General features: G+C 56.4%; 1 protein-coding gene across 14 annotated transcripts in view; it reads left to right on the top strand.

The window, feature by feature from the left end:
- The window catches only part of LOC123592180 (casein kinase I), a 35,260-nt gene that overhangs the window by 7,296 nt on the left and 8,143 nt on the right, over positions 1–19,821 (top strand). For 3 of the 14 annotated variants that reach the window (XM_045467195.1, XM_045467194.1, XM_045467196.1), the window contains exons 1-6: positions 3,728–3,941; positions 7,359–7,446; positions 15,322–15,432; positions 15,551–15,699; positions 17,445–17,673; positions 18,643–18,813. In XM_045467195.1, the coding sequence (XP_045323151.1) occupies positions 7,371–7,446; positions 15,322–15,432; positions 15,551–15,699; positions 17,445–17,673; positions 18,643–18,813 (736 nt within the window). In that variant the 5' untranslated portion in view covers positions 3,728–3,941; positions 7,359–7,370. Of the gene's footprint in view, positions 1–3,679; positions 3,942–4,088; positions 4,153–5,711; positions 5,976–7,358; positions 7,447–15,321; positions 15,433–15,550; positions 15,700–17,444; positions 17,674–18,642; positions 18,814–19,821 lie in introns of those variants that run through there. The other 11 variants (XM_045467201.1, XM_045467198.1, XM_045467200.1 and 8 more) reach the window with 9 other exon arrangements.

Here is a 19,821-nt window from a genome sequence, read left to right as displayed (position 1 = left end):
AGGTTGGATGTCTCAATGCGGGTAATGTGTCCTATAGAGTGCCTGGCACACAGTAGGTGCTCAATATGTGTAGCTCTTGTTTTGTCAGAGAGAGTGAAGGCTGTCTCTTCACAGACTATTCATTCGCTCATTCAGCAAATATTCATTCACACCTCCTGTGTGCCAGACGCTATTCTTTTTTTTTTTTTAATTTTTTTTTAATGTTTTATTTTATTTTTGAAAGAGACAGAGTGTGAGCCAGGGAGGGGCAGAGAGCGAGGGAGACACAGAATCGGAAGCAAGCTCCAGGCTCTGAACTGTCAGCATAGAGCCTGATGTGGGGCTTGAACTCACAAACTATCAGATCATGACCTGAGCTGAAGTCGGCCGCTTAACCGACTGAGCCACCCAGGCGCCCCGCCAGAGACACTATTCTTGATACTGGTGACCAGCGGTGTCCCCAAAATAGCAATAATGCCCTGCCTTCATGTAGCTTTTATTCTAGAAGGAGACTCAGACCCCCCAAAAAAAAAAATCCAAGTAAGTATCATATAGAATACGTTATAGAGAGATACGTTATATAGAGAATATGTTAGAGAAATGATACATAGAGAATGTATTATAGAGAGATAAATGCCAGGAAAAAATGAAGTGGAGAAAGGGGGAAGTAGTGCCCTAGTGGGGTCAGGATCTTCAGTTAGGAGGACTGGAAGATCTCTCTGTGAAGGGGGTGAAAGCCAAGACCTCAGGGAGGTGAGGGAATGAGCCATGTGGGTGTCTGAGGGAAAAGCATCCCAGGCAGCAGGAACAGCCAGGGCTAAGGCCTCTGCACAGATTGCATAGGGCCATTTGAAGGACCTTCCCTAATGTTTAGTAAACCCCAGGGTGCCCACAGTCAAGACTCAGATTACAGATCCCTTTGGTAGGACTGAAAACTTCCCCCCCCCCCCCCCATCTCTGGTTTCTTCTGCAATATTGTTTTGTGGTCTGGCAGTTCCAGGGCATTCCTTGAGATCCCCAGCCCGGTGCTCCAGGGTGCCAAGGAAACAGTAGGGTCAGATTGGGAGAGTGTTGGGGAGTCTCTCCTCCTGACCCCAGTGCAGAGCAGCCAGACTCCAGGGTGGGGCCCATGTGAGCTGCGACCTATTGTTCAAGGTTGATTGCATCTTCTGGGTGAGTGAGTGGGTGTGCAGGGAGCGGACTGGGGTGAACTCAAGCGGGCCACACCTTGGGTGTTACGTCCCAGGAGGAATCATTGAGAACCTAGTATGAAGACAGAAGTCAGGCCCAGAGGCTGCTAGAACTCTGTAAGCTTTCTCCCCCCCCCCCCCCCCCCCCTTGGAACTGCCTCCATTCCTCCACTCAGTTTTGTGTCACATCTCAGTCTCTCCTTAGAGCTGAGCTGCAAAGCTCTTTAGAAGGACCCTGGGGGGCTAGTCTTCTAGGAGTTTAGGAAAGAGGAGAACTGGGGCCCACACATAGGTAATCAGAGTCTGGGTGTGGGCGGTGGGTGGAGACAGCAGGAGAAAGCCTTGGAGCAGGCCTTAGGGGACAAGTAGATCTTAAGACTGGGTGGCCCAGGAAACTGACCAGGATCCTTCCGTGGGGGGTGGGGGTGTGACAAGATTGGACAGGGAAACCGGGACTTTGTGGTTAATGCGTGCCCTTAGGCAAGCACTGTTAAGAGCCTCAGATGCGGGCTCTGTGCTCTGTGCTGTGTAAACTCAGGGAAAGAATAGAGTAGGATTTAATCTGTTGTTGTCTGAGAGGTTAACCACCTCCCCCAGGGCCAGGTGCTTCGTGGATGCTAAAGCTGGACCAGTCCCTTCCTGGAGAGGGAGGCCATAATTGGGAAGCAGAGCCCAGGTCGGAGGGGTGGGCGGTGACACAGGGGTGCATTCCACCCTTGCTCAGTACTTCCAAGGGCCCTCTGCCTGGGGCCCCAGGCCTGGGCACCTTGTGTCACTTTAGGAGAACATGCAGCCCCATGGAGGGCTGGCATCCTTGGACACTGGAAACAGAGCCTCTGGATTCAGGGTTGGTGAGATTGAGATGAGAACAGATGACAAAGGGCATTGGTATGTATCACAGGGTGGTGGCTGGCCTCTAGGACAGGGTCACACTTGGGGACTTCTAGGGGATGAAGGAAGTCATAAAAATGGATACAACAGACTCACGTGAGGAAACGAGATGGGGGGCTGCTGCCTCGGCCAGCTGAGTGTGGTCACAGCCCGGTGTGAGTTTGGACCCAGAGTTGCCCGTTTTCCCAGGCCTTCAAGAGAAATAGGGAATATGGATCTGTAACATGAAATCGGCCTGTTTACAATACTGGTTATCAATGAACAAAACAGTATAAATAACAAAGAAACGCCCACCACCTTCCCTGGTGACCCCTGCTCTGGCAAAGGGTGTGCTGAGGTCAGGTCCCCAGCTGACTGCTGATCTCCCCTGGGAGAAGGTTTGTTGTCACTTTCCTGCTCTTGGAAATGACCTCATGATAGACTCAGTCTTCCAGGGACATCGGGAGAACAGAGCTATCTCTTTGGCTGTGCTGTGTGGTCCTGAGCAAACCCCTCCCCTCTCTGGGTCCCATTTCCTGCTGTGTGATAGAGAAGAGCCTGGTCTGCCGGGCTCCCACCAGTTTGGACAGTGTGTGACTAAGTCCCTCAGGCTTGAGGGAAGATGCAGTTATTATAGAAGTGACTCTTCCCGGGAACCATGCTTCCGGGATTGGATACAGTGCACTCTGGCATTTTGTGTGTCCGCAATCACAGTTGTGCCTGTGAATGGATGTGTGTCATAATTTGGAGCTGTGCATGGCGCAGTGTCAATATCGTCTTAATAACTTTGCCCTAGAACCTTTCATTGGCTACCCTGGAAGCTGGTGAGAAGCCTTAATTAATTCTCCCAGTGACCTGGGGAGCAGGGTCTTCTTCCTGATTTGCAGATATGGAACCCCAAGCCCAGAGTTGGGAGGTGCCTTAGCTAACCTTGCACCACTGGCGCTCCTGACTCAAGTGTTAGTTCCATGGCAGTGTGTGGGGTTCCTCATGAAACCAGTGAGACCAGGATTAGGGTTTGGGGGTCTGTTTTGTACCCATCACAGTTTGAGCTGCTGGAAAAGCAGGGAGGGAGACGGAAAAGGTCTTTGCCTTTGATCTTTCTATGGGGGGTGGTGGTGGTGGTGAGGATAGCTGAGCCCTGGCTACCTCCCTGGGTCTTTTGTCAACATCCCTATCTCTTGCTGTCCTGCCAAATCATTGACCCCTGAATTAACCTGGACTGTGTCCTCTGCAGTCCTCAGAGCCCCCGAAACATTCTCCTCTGGTTTGAGAGGAGAGAGAACCGAGCAGGTGGAAGAGGAGGCTCTGGGTCTAGAAAACCCCAGCTTTTCGTGCGCCCGCCTCCTCCCCACCCCCACCCAGCGTTTTCCACCTGTGCCCCAGACTGGATCAGGGTGTCGGTGTCTGTGTGTTCCCCGGCCCCACACGTAAGACCGCCTTCCCGCAACGCGCTCCTCGCCAGGCTGGGGGACTGTGTTTCCCTGCCGCGCCCCCCTCCCCCCACCAGCGTCCCCGGGAGCCGAGGGCGCGGGCCCTTTAAATCCTCCGGGGCGGCGGCGGCGGGCCGGGGATGACATCAGCGGTCGGGCCCGGGGCTCAATGGGAGCCGGCGGGCGCGCGCCGGGCGGGAGCGCGCGAGCCGGCGGCGGGGGCGGGCGGGCAGGAGGGCCCGGAGGAGGGAGGTGGCGGCGGCGGCGGCGAGAACCTAGAGCCAGAGCCCGGCCGGGGCCGAGCGGAGCGGAGCGCGGCGGCGGCGGCGGCGGCGGCGGCGGCGGCTGGGCCGGGAGAGGCTGGCGCGCCGGGCGGCTCCGCGAATCCTCCGGCATCCGCCCCGGCGGGCCGCCCCCGCCCGCGGCAGCCCCCAGAGCAGCGGCCCGGTACCGGCGCCTTCCCGGCGGGGTAAATATTGGGGGGCCGCGGGCCCGCGGAGGGGCGCAAACCCGGGGGGAAACGGGGCTCCCTCCGCCTCTTTGTTTTTGCGCGAGAGGGAGGGGAGGGGAGGGCGGACACACGCGCGTTCGCACTCGGGTACGGGGAGGGGGGGCAGCCCGGGCGCCGCCCGCTCGGCCCGGCGAGGACAAAGGCGCGGCTGGGGACGAGGAGGAGGAGGGTGACTATTATTTTGCAGGCTTAACCGGGGGAGGCCCCCCCAGTCTGGCCCGCCTCCCCCTCCCCCAGCTGGACCCTTCAAGGCCCCAGCCGGCCGAGAGGCCACCCCGGGCTGGGATTGGGGGGGACGCTGCGGGGGGGAGGGGGAGGTCCGGGACTAGGGTGCTGGGGCCACCCTAGACTGTTGATACTGTTGATTCGGGCTTCTCGGCCAAACCCTGGGCTTCTGTGTGTTTCACTGGACAATCAGCAGCGCCTCCCCCCTTCTCTCCCGGCTCGGGGCTCCGGACCTGGGGTCAGCAAGGCTGCGCTCCCGTGTGTTGGATGGGGGTGCTCGGGGGGCGCCTGGGGGCCCTGAGGTGATGGGGTGTGTGGTCACTCAGCCACAGATTCTGTTTTCCTTTGTGGAGAGAAAGAAAGGGGTGGGGGTTATTTATCAGATCGCATTCTTCCGTTTCTGCTGGGAGAAATACATGTTTTGCGAGTCTCCGTGGACACAAACTATGTTTTGTCCGGGTCTCTCTAGGGAGAGGATTCCCAAGCTCCTCTTCACGCCCAAACTCAAAGTGGGGTGAGCCCCCTCCCCAACTTTTCCCTTAGTTCTCTTGCTTGTGTTCTCAGCACAACCCTCCTGGGCACAGCCTTCCTCAGGGAGAAGGATTTGGGGAGAAGGGGATCCAGAGTGTCTGAAGTTACGCCCAGCGAATGCCTGTTTGGGGGCTCCTTTGCCTTACTGTCTAGAGCGTCCTTCCAATTTTTATTTTAATGGTCCAGTGATAAGGGCTCTGGCTGGGGGGTGAGGGGGTATCAGAGAGTAAGAAAACTGTCCATGTGCTCTGCTGCTTGGTAGTTTGTGTAATTTTTTTTTAACCAGCTGAAACTCCGGATTTGCGTCTGCCTTTTTTTTTTTTTTTCTTTTTCACTTCGTTTTTTTCCACCCCCCCTCCCACCCCCTACCCCCCCCCCCCATGGGAGAATCGGCAAAGAACTGGAAAGCTTCTCCTTTTCCTGACTCTATCCTTTCTCCTTTCCTCTGGGTGGCTTTTTTGGGGACAGTGCTGGGACAGTCTAGGCTCTCTCTGGGGCCCTGCCCCCCGCCCCGGGTCTGGGTGGCTAGCGCCCAGCCGTGGTTTCCTGCAGGGCTGTTGTTTGCACCCTCTTTTCTTTCCTTCTCTGCCCACAGCCCGGTGAGTGGGGAGGGGCTGGGGGGTCATGTGCAGTGTATTTATGTAATTTATGTAAGACACCCAGACGGAGGGCGCGGGTATTTATATAACCTGGCGTGGGTATTTATGTAATATAGGATGCGGGTATATTTATGTTTCTCTCCTAACCTGCGGCTTTCCTGGCTGCCATGTGTGGTCTCTGAATTGGCGTTGGCAGAAAACGGACTGGGGGGGCAGTGTTTGTGTATGTACACACCCGTGACCCCCCCCCCCCCCGTCCCCTCCCCCTCTGTGCGGCTCACGGTGTGCGTCTGCTTTTCTTTCTTCCTTTGGTGGGTACACACAGGTCGGTGTGTATGTGAAATGTGAGTTTTCTGCAAATGTGGAGAGTGTTCCGCTGGCAGCCGCGGCACCTCAGCCGGGACTGGCCAGGCGTGTGGGCAGAGGCCCTTGGTTGAGAGCCCAGAGTTTGGCTGGCATGGGGTGGAGGCTACTTCCTTGTGGCCACCGGGGGAAGGGCCAGTGGCGGCTCCCTGGGGTTAGGTGCCAGGGCTGGATGTGTGTCCTGGGCAGGAGCTGTTGGCTTCTGGCCTCTGCGGGGCCAGAGAGCTCCAGCCTGGCCATCTGTGAACTAGATCTCGCCCATCTCCCCTCCCAGGTGGGTCTGGCTTTGGGGATAGCGTTTGGCATAGGAAAGAGGCAGGGCTGCTGTGCCTGGTACAGCTGCTTTTCCGTCTTCCTGCTTTGCTTCCCAGGCCTGGCAGGACATCAGTCCTGATTGTGTCAGGTGGGGCAGCGGGAACCCCGTCTGGGTCCGAGGTGAGGAGACTGCCACCAAGTTGCTGCTGGGGAGTGTGGGGCAGGTGATGTGGCCTCCCTAGTTCCCTGTCTGCAAAGGGAGACCCCCCCCCATATGAACACTCTGAGACGTTAGGGATCCCCCGTCTTTCTCCCCATTTGATAGTTCACCATCCCCTCTCCCCTGACTGTAGAAACCATCTCCTGGCCTTTTGAGTTTCTTCTTCTGCAGGCCAGGATCCTGGAGGGCGCAGGGATCCCCACCGGGGTGGCCCCTGATGTCTCATGGGCTTGGCCACAGGATGGGGCACAGGAAGGAGGGGAGCTGCTCACATCAGCATCCTTCCCTCAGACCTCTCCTGCCACCCCAGAGGCCAGTGGCTAAAAACCTGGCTTTGGTTGCCTCAGTTGCTCTGTGGGGCCCTCTGGGGAGACCCTCCTTCTAGTCTTGAAGGAAGCCAACCCCAAACTGTCTGTCCCCAAAACTACGTGCAGCGAGACCTGTGTGAGGTGCTTGGTGTTGTGGGAGAGGGAGGTGACTGGGTGTTCTGGTGGCCCCCTTTCCTGGCTGCCCCCTGAGTTGGGGAGGAGGCCCCTCTCCAGCAGGGCACACTGCACACTGGCAAGTTCTGGCTTCTGGAAAGACCAGGCCAGGCCGTGGAGGCCTCGTGTCCAGTTCCTGGCACTAGAAGCAGAGAAGGTTAGGGGTGGGGGCCGGGGTTAGGGTTCACCTTGTCCTTCCGTCCCTGGAGGTTGGAACTTGCCGGTGGTTGCCATGGTAGCACCCCCAGAACGAGCAGCTCCTGTGTCCCCCCCCCCCCCATCACCCCCTTTGTCTTTGATTTTCCTTTCAGGGTCTTGGCCCTTTGTGACTGGCCCGCACCTGAGAGGCTCTTATTGGAGGGTCCCCAGATGAGTGGCCCCCGAGGAGATGCTTGCTTGGCTCTTTCCTCCCGGGCCTTATCTCCAATTCCGCCTTCTGCCCGGCCACCCTGACATGTGTTCTCAGCCCGCCTCCGCTATTGCTCACATGTGGAGGCCATCAGGCCACCTGACACCTGGATGCCCTCGGGCAAAGCCAGGCCAAATCTCTTCCTGTACAGTGGGAGGGAGAATGTTGGTCTCCCGAGTTCCTTGGGTCTTTCCCTGGCCTTTGGGGGGGGATGTGGTGGGGTCTAGCGGCCTAGGCTCCCTTCCCGGCTCCCCGCTTCCCTGACCCGTGTGTCTCTGCTTCCCTCCGCAGCGAGAGTGAGTCATGGAGCTGCGTGTGGGGAACAAGTACCGCCTGGGACGGAAGATCGGGAGTGGGTCCTTTGGAGACATCTACCTGGGTAAGTGTCTCTGGTTCCGGCCTAGTGGTTTTGGGGCCCTGGGGACAGCGCCGGGGACAAGCAGGAGGGAATGTGGCAGGTCTTCAGGCTCTGAAGCCAGAACTTGGCTTCAGGCCTCCCGTGGCATGTTTGGGCCATTTTGTCCCCAGGGCCATCCCAGGTAAGGAGGGAAGCAGCAGGTTGTGGGGGAGGCAGGCCAGGGGGCTCCTCACGCAGTCAGGGTGGGGTGGGGTGCCCACCTGCTGCAGGCTGGGCAGAAGAGGGTATTTTTAGCTCTGGTTTCCAGCTGCAGGTGACCTGAGTCTCCAGCCGGGCGTGGGAAAGGCCAGGCTGGGGTAGCACCCCTGTTTCTTGCCTCCTGGGAGAAGGATGCTAATAGGCAGAGGAAGCCTGGGCCCCCTCCCTCTGCTTGGGGGGCCCCCTGGAATTCAGCCCAGGCGGGCTTCGGAATAACAATGACGCAGGCTCTCCCAGTAACCTCTGGGTGGGGGTGGGGGGTAGGGGTCTGGCCATAGCGTTCTGGATCTTTCTCTCCGGATGTGCTTCCTGTTGAAAGTCTGAGTTTGTTCCCGTGTTGTCATTTGAAACGAATTGCTCACCCCGTTCCCTGACCTGGCAGAAAAGGGTCTGGAGGGGAGATACTGTGTGGGTAACCTTGAATGGGAGTTGTTAGAGCAGGGTGGCCAGCCCCTGGGGTTTATCCTCATTCCTGTCCCTCTTTTCCTCCTTGGAAAAGCAAGGTAAATAATTTCTGTCCCGGGCAGAGAAAAGAAAACATCAAGGCAGCGTGCTGTGCTCATTGGTTCTGAACTTGGGGAGGAGGGGGTTTCTCTCACCCAGTGGTCTGGGTCTCTGCCCTCTTGGGGTACGGACTCCTTCTTGGTGAGCTGCTGCCTCCCCCATCGGAGGGGACAGGGAGGGGACGTTCTCTGAGCATGTAGTTGGTTCTGGGCAGGGTCCTAGTTGAATGTGGTCGCCCCGCACAGCAGCAGCCTCTAGAGCCGTGCTGTCCCTTCCGCACACATCAAGAAGCAGGTGCGGTACCGTCAAATTGGCCACCCAGGGTTTCTCTTGAACACTAGAAAAGGCAGTCTTTATACCCCACATGAGCGAGAGGGTGTGACAGAACATGAGGGGAAGACGTCAGACAGACCCGAGTTCCAGACCTGGCTTTGTGCAGCTGCAGGAAAGTCGTGTGGCTGCTCTGTGCCTCAGTGTCCCCATATGGGAAGTTTGTGTGATGTTGAGGCCTGGCTGACCAAGAGCAAAAGGCATGGGGAGTAGTTTTTGGCACACGTGCACATCTGCTTCTAGGAGGCATCCAATCCAGGGCCTTCTCTTTGCAGAAGGGAACAGAATGGGGAGAGGCAGGCCAAGGTCATTTCAGAAAGCTAGTGTCCCTGGTCCATGTGGTGGGACCTCCCTGGGGGCAGGACTTCCTGTTTATCTAGTTTATTTTAAAAACCAGACCCAGATTTGCTTCTCTTTGGACAGGCCCTGATGTAAATTCTACCAGGGTGCTTCTCGTATGCCCTTGAACAGGCGATGACCTCTGCCAGCCTTGGCTCCCCTGTCAGTAAAACGGGGTCATGAGGCCCGCAGGGTGGTGAGAAGTCACGAGATCAGAGTGTGCACAACGCCCGCACGTGTCGGCCCAGCGGTAGTGTTTTTATGTTGCCACCCCCCCCCCCCCCCCCCCCGCCAGCCCTCCGTCTTTTTTGGGATTTGCTACTGTCCAAAGGATTTGGGTCCCCTTCGGCCTGAGTGGAGGTGGGGAGCCCGTTCTGCCCTGAGCAGCTGCCCTGTCCAGCCTTTGCTGGGTGCTCAGGCCGAGGGGGTCCTGGCATGACGCCGCGTCCTGCTCATTCCTGGGCTCCTGCTAGTGTGGGGACAGTGGCGATTGTAGGGCCTCCCCGGCTGGCCTCGCTGGCTCCCTTTGTTCAGAGCTCTGGCTGCATTCTTGTCGCTGGTGCCTGTGCCAGGGCCTGACTCCAGATGGCCTCTGCAGGTGGGGTTGGGTGCGGCCTCCAGGCCCTGCTTTCCAGGATCACCCGAAGGCGAGTGCTTTGTGGATATGGCTTCGAGGCCTGCAGCTTCTCTTCCGGTCCCGCCTCCAAGTATCATAAGGGGACAACCAGGAGAGTGGGACCAGCTTTGTCAGGGCCTCAGGTCAGCTACACGGGGTCCAGAAGTGGCCGAGACTGTGCCCACTCTACCACCACTGGCTGTGCGCCCTTGAGAACTCCCTATGCCTCTTAGTGTCTGCTCCTCGGTTCTCAATGGCGAGGGGACGGTGCTCCCCAACAGGTGGTTGTGGGGGTGCTTTCTTCTGCACTTCCAGTCCAGCCAGGTCCCTGATTATATATGTGAGTCTGTGCTGGGGAGAATGAGCCCCCACGTGAGGTTGGTCACCCCCTCTCCCCACCCAGGACTTCCCCAGGCCCCAGATCCTAGGGCTGGCCGGCTCCAAGCCCTTCTCCGTGTCCCAAGTTTGTTTTCCAGACTGGCCCATCCCCCAGCAGGGCCACTGTATCCAACCGCTGGGTCACCTCCACCACCCCTGCTCTGGCACTCTTCACTTAGAATTCTCCTCCATTGCCTCCACAGAAGGTGAGCGGTGTTCATCCAGGGCAGGGCTGCCTCAGTGGTCCAGGGCTCACTGTGTTTGTGTCTGTTGATTGAACGACTGAGCTGCTAGACAGGTGGAGTAGAGAAAAAAAAAAGAGTCTTTGGGAACTAACATTTAAATCCTGGCTCTGCCCCCAGCTAGACCTATGACCTTGGGCCAGTTACGTCACCTTACTGAGCCTCAGTAGCCGAACGAAGGGAGCTCAGAGACAAGGCTTGCAGCTTCCTGATAGAACCCAGAGGCAGCAAAAGGGGCCTTGTGGTGGTGGGAGCCTTTGGGGGCAGGCAGCTGTGGTGGCTTTCCAGCACTCTGCAGGGACACGAAGCCTTGGCCTAGGAGTGAGGTCTGTGTCCTGGGGAAGCGAGCGTGGCATTTAGTCTTTGACCTTTGGTGTTTTAGTTTCTGTGGCTGTCAAGGAGAGATACAAACAGTAGTCCTGGCGGGACTGCAGGAGAGTTCAAAGGAATAAAGGGCTCCTTCCCCTCTCCCCCTCTCCCTGCTGCACACATCTGCTGAATCATAAGAGGCCCCACTTCCAAAGTGTCAAGGTCTCTGCCTCCTGCCTGGCTGGGACCACAGTCAGCTCTTGCCTGGACAGTTAGTTGGAGCGGCTCCTTCTGGGGCTCCCTCGCCCCTCACATGCCCTTCCAGTCCTTTCTAATACGGCGGTGGGTCCGAACGAGGCCGGGGGGAGTACAGATTTATTTGTCCCACAGGAGACGTTTGGCAAGATCTGGGGACATTTTTGATCGTTTCAACTCGGGGAAGAGGAGGGTACCGCTGGCAGCTGGTGGGTGGAGGTCAGAGATGCTGCTAACGGCACAGCAATGCACAGGACAGTCCCCACAGCAAAGAACTGCTGGGCCTCAGGTGTCAGTGGGAAGGCCGAGAAAGCCTGTAATAAGGCATTCATACCTGGCCTGCGGAGTCTCAGGCTCATGGCCAGGATCTTAGCCTGGCATTTGAGACCCTTCTGATCTCTCCCTTGCTCACCTCTTCCCATGTCTTCTTCAGCTACCTCAAGCTCTGGCTGCACCAAACGACTCAGAGTTCGCTGCACCCCACTCCCGTCTGGCCTTCGCAGGTGCTGTGACCTCCCTCTGGCACAGTCCTGCTCACGCATCGGGAGCCCTTGCGGCCTTTCCTCCCACTGGCCTGCGCGTGGTTAGGACCTATGTGGGCTCACCTCTGAAGCCCAGGGGCCGGTACTTACCAAACCCAACTTTTGTTGAGCACTTACTGCGTGCCAGGCGCTCAAAACACCCTCTCCCTTGCCACAACCTTACGGTCCCCCAGACACGTGTGTGGCTGTCCCCAGCGATGACTGTTGCTGTGCCAGAAGCGCTTTACAGTTTGCAAAGGACTTTTTCTCCCATGGCTCCCTGGATTTGGTCCTCTGTTTTCTTTTTCATTTTAGTTTCATTTTACGTGGTTCAAAAATGCAACGACACAAAACCAAAAACCAAAACACAAAAGCATGCTAAGTGAAAGAAGCCAGTCACAAAAGGTCGCACGTCGTGTGACTTCACTTACACGAAACGTCCAGAATAGGCACATCCATAGACACAAAGGAGATGAGTGGTTTTGCCCGGAGCTGGGGTTTGGGGGAGATGTGGAGCGAGTACTGAGGGGTCCTGGTGTTCGGGGTGAACTTGTGAATATGCTGAAAAACCACTGCATTGTATACTTCAGAAGTGATTGGAAGTGTGTGAATTCTGTTCCAACACAGGTGTTGGGAAAAAGTGACCACGAGGAACCTGGTGTCCAGTGTGGTGTCCTTCACCCTTCCGGGGCTAGGGGTCGGCGTAGCCCTGTAGCCCTCCCGGGTCCTTACTGGTTTCTCACGCTTCTTTGCAGTGTTCTCTTACGTAGATACAACCAAACACAGATAGGGACGATCTCGCCACCTCTCTGTTTGTTTGTTTTTAAACTGGAAAGAGCAGAGAAGACATACTATTCTGTACTTTGCTTTTTCACTTCCTGTATCTTTGAGATCTGTCGGCTTGGGCACAGAGAGAGCTTCCTCATTCTTTTTCCGTTGTATTCTGGGTTATTGGTGGGCCCTTCTTTCTTTAACCCGGTCGCCAGAATGATGGCCATCTGGGCTGTGTCCACGTTTTGTTGTTGGAAACAGCTCACCACGGACAGCCTCGTCCCGGGCCTCTTTTGCACTCGCCAGGGTGTGGAGTGCAGTCCCGAAGCGGGAGCGGGGATGCACCTGGGGCACAGTGCCCACCGCCCCACAGCTCTGCCGGGACAGCGCACGCGTCTCACTGTGGCATTGCCACCCGTCAGAGGTGGGAGTGCTTTTTCAGGACCGTGTGCGTTTCTCTTATAAGGGGGCTGAGCATCTTTTCATAAGAGTACGCCATTTTTATATGAATGGTTTCCTCCTCTCCAAGTGTGTGTTCAGATTCTTTACACTATTTCCTTTGAGCCTTGAGTCTTTTTCCGACTGATGCGTAGGAGCTCGTTAACGTAGTAGGGCCACCAGCTCTTTGCCGCTGCGAAGAGTTACAAGTATGTATTTCTTAGGACTTTGTTGCTGGTATTTTTGCCACAGAGAAGGGATTCCCTTTCTGGATGGGACAGAGCCCCCCCCCCCTTTTTTTTTTTAATGGCCTTCGGATTTTAAATCAGGGATTAAAAGGCTTGCCTACCCCAAAGTTAGAAGGCAGTTCTCTCTTCTATTCCTCTAACGTCTCATTGTTTTCTTTTTTTTTTTCACTTTTTAAGATTTTTTTTTTTGTTTTTAAGTAATCTCTACAACCGAAGTGGGGCTTGAACTTACAACCCCGAGATCAAGAGTCACATGCTCCACTGACTGAGCCAGCCAGGCGCCCCTCGATGTTTTCTTTCTATTAAGCGTCGAGTAGGCACAAAGGAATACGTACAACAGATATGCATGGTATTGGGCACCCTTCCCCTCGGGGGAGGACGCGCCTGTCATCTTGCAGGCCCCTGGCACCCCACTGTATCCCCTCCTCTGCTTTCCCCTCACAGAGCGAACCACTGACAATTGAAATCGTTCCCTCTTGCTAAAGAGTTTTATCACGTTTGTATCCCTAGACCTGACAGCGCTCAGCACTGCACGTTTTGAACTGTGCCTGCCTTGTTCTGTCTTCCTCTTTTTTCAGCTGAGGTGAAATGCACATAAGAAAGTTAACCGTTTTTAAAGTACACGGTTAAGAAAGTTAACCGTTTTTAAAGTACACAGTTAAGTGGCCCGTGGGACGTTCCCAGTGTCGTGCCGCAACCACCATTCCTACCTAGTCCCGAAACATTTTCATCACCCCAAAAGAAAACCCTGTACCCATTAAGTAGGTACTCCCTCTTTCCCCCTCCCCCGACCCCTGGCAGGCACCAATCTACTTCCTGTCTCCGCAGATTGACCTATTCTGGACATTTCCGATAACGGAATCATGCAATATTTACGCTTTTGCGTCTGGCCTCTTCACGTAGCGTGTTTGTAAGGTTCATTAGCGTTGCAGCGTGAGTCCGGCCTTCGTCCCCTTTTTGGGCGGGTTAACATCCCACCGCGTGGAGAGATGCATTCAGTGTGTCCACGGGTTCGGTGCTGGGCACTGGGTTGTGTTCACCTTGGGTTCCTGTGAATGGTGCCGTCCCTTGTTCTCTTGTACTGAGTGTGAAGATGCCGGGAGCCGCCCGCCAGCCTTTCCTCTGCACTGCCCTGCGGCATTCCTCTCTCTGACTGCGTCCTGGCTTGGCCGTTCGGAGGTTGGACCTTTGGCTGGTTTGGTGGTGTGCACATTCTTGTCCTCCTGGGGGCTCACATGTTTCTGGAGGGCACACACTCAGGAGTGGGCTTGCTTGGGCGAGGGTTTGTGTGTGTTCAGCTTTACTAGATGAAGAAATGTCAACCTGGTTTTCAAAGTGGCTATGCTTGGGTGCCTGGCTGGTTGAGTCGGTAGAGCATACAGCTCTCGATCTCAGGGTCGTGAGTTCAAGCCCCACATTGGGTGTAGAGATTACTTTAAAAAAAAAAAAAATGGGGGGGTGGCGCCTGGGTGGCTCAGTTGGTTAAGCGTCCGACTTTGGCTCAGGTCATGATCTCATGGTTTGTGGGTTCCAGCCCCACGTGGGCTCTGTGCTGATAGCTCAGAGCCTGGAGCCTGCTTCGGATTCTGTGTTTCCCTCTCTCTCTACCCCTCCCCTGCTCACGCTCTGTCTCTATCTCTCAAAAATAAATTAAATGTTTTAAAAAATTAAAAAAAAAAAAAAAAAAAAGGCTGGGGCGCCCTGGTGGTTCAGTCACTTGAGCATCTGGCTCTTGATTTCAGTTCAGACGGTGATCTCATGATTTGTGAGTTCAAGCCCCACGTCAGGCTCTACGCTGACAGCCAGGAGCCTGCTTGGGATTCTCTCGTTCCTCCCCTCTCAAAATAAACTTGAAAACAAAGGCGGGGGGGGGGGGCAAAGTGGCTATGCTCACCTACACCCCCCACCTTTTTCTTTTTTCTACACACTTTTGCTTCACTTGGGCTTTCTCCTGGTGTGCGGTGTGAACTATGGTGACTTTTCTCGGCCGGCCGGCCGGCTGTTCCAAGGACCCTTATTACAGAGCCTCCTCCTTTCCCCTGACTTGAGACTCAGACCTTCCCTCACCCTAAATTCTTCTCGTGGTAGTGTTCTTTCTGCTCTGTTTGTGTGTTAAGACTACACTGTTTTAGTGGGTGCAGCTACAGTTATAGCTGGCCCATCTCTCAAGTCTAGCCCCCAGACCTCTAGCTCAGTCCACTCAGTATTGGAGCTGGGGAAACTGAGGCAAGGCACAATTTGGATTCGGGTCTCTGTTGAGACAGAGCCTTGCCCTGCCCCCTTCTCTCCTTCCCACACCGACATCCCACTGACCTCACTCCTCTCCGGCTCAGTGGCTCCCATTCACCAGGACAAAATTCCTTTTACGCGACACGTCTCCCTTTACGTCTGGCCTTCCCGCTGCGCCGGCCTGTGGCTCTGTGACATGTCTGCGGTTCTTCCCATCCCTCCCCTCACACATGCTGCCCTTCTTGCTCTGCAGTCGCCTGAGCTGGGCTGGTTCCTGCCCTGTGCCCGCAGCCCCTCCACTTCCCTTGGATGCGGTGCTGGGCCCTTTGCCACCATTCCGGCCTCCCCCGAGGGGTGCTGAACTGCTCCGGGGCAAACACGAGTTAGCCCTGGCCCGGGGCCACCTGCCTGGCCCAGCGTGACCCAGGTCCCTCGTGCTCCTCCCCCGCCCCTGGCAGGTGCCAACATCGCCTCTGGTGAAGAAGTTGCCATCAAGCTAGAGTGTGTGAAAACGAAGCACCCGCAGCTGCACATCGAGAGCAAGTTCTACAAGATGATGCAGGGGGGAGGTGAGAGCTGTCGGGCCCTGGGGGCGGAGCGTGAGGAACTGTGCATGAATATGCGCGTGCGTTCACAGGAGGGCCTACCCTGACCCCCCCCCCCCCCCACCCACCCTCTGGCCCTCAGTGGGAATCCCGTCCATCAAGTGGTGCGGAGCCGAAGGTGACTACAACGTGATGGTCATGGAGCTGCTGGGGCCCAGCCTGGAGGACCTCTTCAACTTCTGCTCCCGCAAGTTCAGCCTCAAGACGGTGCTGCTCCTGGCCGACCAGATGGTGAGCCCCCACCTCCCCTCCCAAGCCAGGGACCGTGGGCTCTGCTGGGCTTGCAGCTGCCCGCCCAACCGCTGCGTCCCCACCGTGCCACTGGGCACAGGGTGCCGGCTCTGCCCGCTGCCTCTGGAGGCTGCCACAGCGGGAGACAGTGACAGGGCCATAGGACAGGCTTGGTTCCTGGACCGGGACCAGGGGTCCTTGACCATTGGCTATAGAATGGAGGAAGGGGTTAAATGCAGATTCCCGGTCCCACTCCAGAAATCCTGGGTTGGGCTCTTGGGGTAGGACCTGGGACTCTGCTCTCGGGTGATTCTAAAACTAGTGATCATACAGACCTGGGTCCTGCCCCGCTGTGGTGACTGTAGGAGACCGCTAAGCCTCTCGGCGCCTCAGTCGTCTCAGATGAGAGTCTCCCCTTTGCTGGGTTGTTCGTTGTGGGGTCAAATGGGACTCCACACGGTGCCTGGACCAGAGCAGATGCCTACTGATGAGCTGTCCTTGGGTCCTGACACCCTGTTAAACTCAGGGGAGGAAAACTCTTTAAAAATATAAAAACACAGAATTTTGGACTCTTACTTTATTTTTAAATTAGCTCTGCGCCCAACGTGGGGCTCAAACTCACGACGCTGAGATCAAGAGTCGCACACTCTGCTGAGTAAGCCAGCCAGGTGCCTCAAAAGCGTAGAATGTTGGACCCGGAATGATACACAGACCTCTTATTAGGCAGGGGTCAGGGTCTGCGGCTGACCTACAGAAAGTCTGCAGGCACCTGCAATTTTGGTCTAAATGTGTGTGTGCAGAGGAGAGTCGTCAGGTTCTCACGGGATGTGACACTCAATAAAGGCTTAGGAAGTACTCAGCCATGCCAAGGGAAGCTGTGGATTTTCAGAAGCCTGAGGTCCAGAAAGGGGACTGACTAGCCAGAGGGTGTATCGTACACGTGTAAGTCAACTTACTTTTCTGACCTGATGTTTAAAGGAAGAGAAGAGTCTGTGTGTCTGCCTGACTTGGGTGTCCTTTGCAAGTTGGGGGACAAATCCTGTCTTTTAAATTTTTTTTTTTTTAATTTTTTTTTTTTTTCAACGTTTATTTATTTTGGGGACAGAGAGAGACAGAGCATGAACGGGGGAGGGGCAGAGAAAGAGGGAGACACAGAATCGGAAACAGGCTCCAGGCTCTGAGCCATCCGCCCAGAGCCCGACGCGGGGCTCGAACTCACGGACCGCGAGATCGTGACCTGGCTGAAGTCGGACGCTTAACCGACTGCGCCACCCAGGCGCCCCCAAATCCTGTCTTTTAGACTCCCATCTCTGTCACCATTGTCGAGGCTTCATTGGCTCTTCTCCCTCTCCCCCTTTCCCCCGTAATTTGGTTGCCAGAACACCCTTCGAAATGCTTCTCTGACTCTGGCTTCAGGCAGCAAAGGCTTCCATGGGGGCCCAGATGCCTTTCCAGGTTTCGTTTCCTATCTTGCTGTCTTTCCCCATCTCACAACAACCTCGGTGAACTCCTCTTTCAGAATTTCTGTATCACTTCCTCCAGGAAGCCTTCTCTGACTTGCCCCTGGAAATCGTCTTACATAGTTGCAGACAGATCTTTCTCCCCTACCCGGGGCAGGGACCATGGATGTGTTTTCTGTCCCTGCCACCCCAGTCCTCCGCCCCCAATCCGGGGCCTGGCGCAGAGTGCTTGGTGAAGGCCCTTCCGTGGACCGCTTGCTGAATGATTTGCTGTCCCCTCCCCAGATCAGCCGCATCGAGTACATCCACTCCAAGAACTTCATACACCGCGACGTCAAGCCCGACAACTTCCTCATGGGGTTGGGGAAGAAGGGCAACCTGGTGTACATCATCGACTTTGGCCTGGCCAAGAAATACCGGGACGCCCGCACCCACCAGCATATCCCCTACCGGGAAAACAAGAACTTGACTGGCACTGCCCGCTATGCCTCCATCAACACCCATCTGGGCATCGGTGAGTGTCCGAGGCCCAAGAGCAGTGTGCACCCATGGGCTGCTGGCCGGGACCCTGGCTTTCTGTGGCCTGGATTTACCCCTCACCACCATCCCCTTCCCCCCCCCCCCCCCCCCCCCGGCCTTTTTTTAAGTTTATTTATTTTGAGAGAGAGATTGAATCCCAACTAGGCTCCGTGCCATCAGCGCAGAGCCAGATGCAGGGCTCGAACTCACAGACTGCGGGATCATGACCTGAGCTGAAATAAGAGTTGGACGCTTAACCAACTGAGCCACCCAGGCACCCAGTTCCCCCAATTTTTGCCCCAAAGTCAGATCTTCCCCTTAAGAAGAAGAACTGTGGCGAGCGCCTGAATGTGCCTTTTTCATCCCCACGGCAGCCTTGGAGAACGGGTGGGGACGGTCCCCTTTTACAGTGTGGGGAACGGGGCTCACAGGTGCAGCACAGGTTGCTTTAGGCTGTGCAGCTTGGTGCGAAAGCTGGATTTGACCTCAGCCCTGGGTGATGCCACGCTTGTGCCCTGCCCGCAGAGTGGGCTGGCGGGGAGGCACCAAGGGTACCCGTTATATACAGTTGCTGGCTGAATAAGTACCTGGGCTGGAGAAACTGCCCTTTTCTTTCCTTTTTCTTTTTTCAATGTTTATTTGGATTGGGGGGGAGGGTGTGTGTGAGTTGGGGAGGGACAGAGAGAGAGAGGGAGACAAAGGATCTGAAGCAGGCTGCGTGCCAACAGCAGAGAGCTCAGACCATGAACCGCGAGATCATCGCCCGAGCCGAAGCCAGATGCGCCCCCAAACTGCCCTTTTCTGCAGAAGCGTTAATAACCTGCACCTGTTTGTGTTGGGGTTGCAGCAAGTGAGCGTGAGGGGGTGCGGGGGCAGTGCCCCCCCTGTTGAGGAGGGTGTCCTAGAGGAGGGGATCCCGGCCCAGGCGGACCCTGCCCCTCACCCCGTCCTCGATTCCATGCAGAGCAAAGCCGTCGAGACGACCTGGAGAGTCTGGGCTACGTGCTCATGTACTTCAACCTGGGCTCCCTGCCCTGGCAGGGCCTCAAAGCGGCCACCAAGCGCCAGAAGTACGAGCGCATCAGCGAGAAGAAGATGTCGACGCCCATCGAGGTCCTCTGCAAAGGCTACCCCTGTGAGTAGCCCAGGTGGGGAGGCGGCCAGCCTGGGGACCCCCGAAGGCCTCTTGGAGGGGAAGACAAGGCCACGCAGCCCACACCGGACCGCTGCCGCCCCCCCCCCCCCCCCCCCCCCCCCCCCGCGCCAGAACCGTTAATCGCATGCGCTCTGTCGCTGCTCGGGCCTCCTCTCCGGCCTCTTCTCGCAAGGGCTGCGTGTTAGGAAAAGCTAGTTCGGCCTTACCCCGGGAGCCTCCTTTGCTACCCGCATAGAACATGTCCCTTCTGACGCTTCTCCCCAAACGCCCCTCGAGCAGTTCTGTGCGACACCAGCTGGGTGTCCTCTAGTGTAGCTCCGTTCGGCCGCCGTCCGCCTGGAGGTTCAGGGCTTGATCCCACGGGCTGTCCTCCTCCTCCCACCTCAGATGCCACTGACAAGTCCAGGTTGCCACCTGCGCCGTGTGTCTGAGGTTCCCACGCCCTGCTCTTCGGCTGGGATTAATTTGCTAGGGCGGCTCGTAGGAGCCCGGGAAACTTACCTCGTCTACCACTTTATTAAAGGCTGTGCTGAAGGGTGTGGACGAACAGTCAGAGGAAGGGGTTCATAGGACAAGGTGTGGGAGGGGCCCGAGCACAGGGGCTTCTGTCCCCAGGGAGTCAACGTGTGTCACCCTCCTGTATGTGGATGCGTCCAACTGGAAGCTGCCCAGACCCCACACCGTTGAGGTTTTTACGGAGGCTTCCTCACGTAGGCATAAACAGTCACTGACTCCATTTCCAGCCCCCTCCCTTCCAGAGAAGTGTTTGGGGAGATGGGGCGTGAAAATTCTAAGCTTTCTAATCGTGGCTTGGTCTTCCTGGTGACCAGCTCCCATCCGTCCAGGAGCCGCCGGGAGCCCGCCCAGAGTCGCCTCATCCGGAACAAAAGATTCTCCTAGTGCTCTTAGCGTTTAGGGCTTCCCCGGGGTTTTAGGAATTCTGTGCCAGGAACCGGGGGCAGAGCCCAGTGTGCATTATGTTTTCTG

This window comes from Leopardus geoffroyi, chromosome B4, assembly GCF_018350155.1.
Source record: "Leopardus geoffroyi isolate Oge1 chromosome B4, O.geoffroyi_Oge1_pat1.0, whole genome shotgun sequence".
Lineage (NCBI taxonomy): Eukaryota > Metazoa > Chordata > Mammalia > Carnivora > Felidae > Leopardus > Leopardus geoffroyi.
This window is presented reverse-complemented; position numbering and strand designations above follow the sequence as displayed.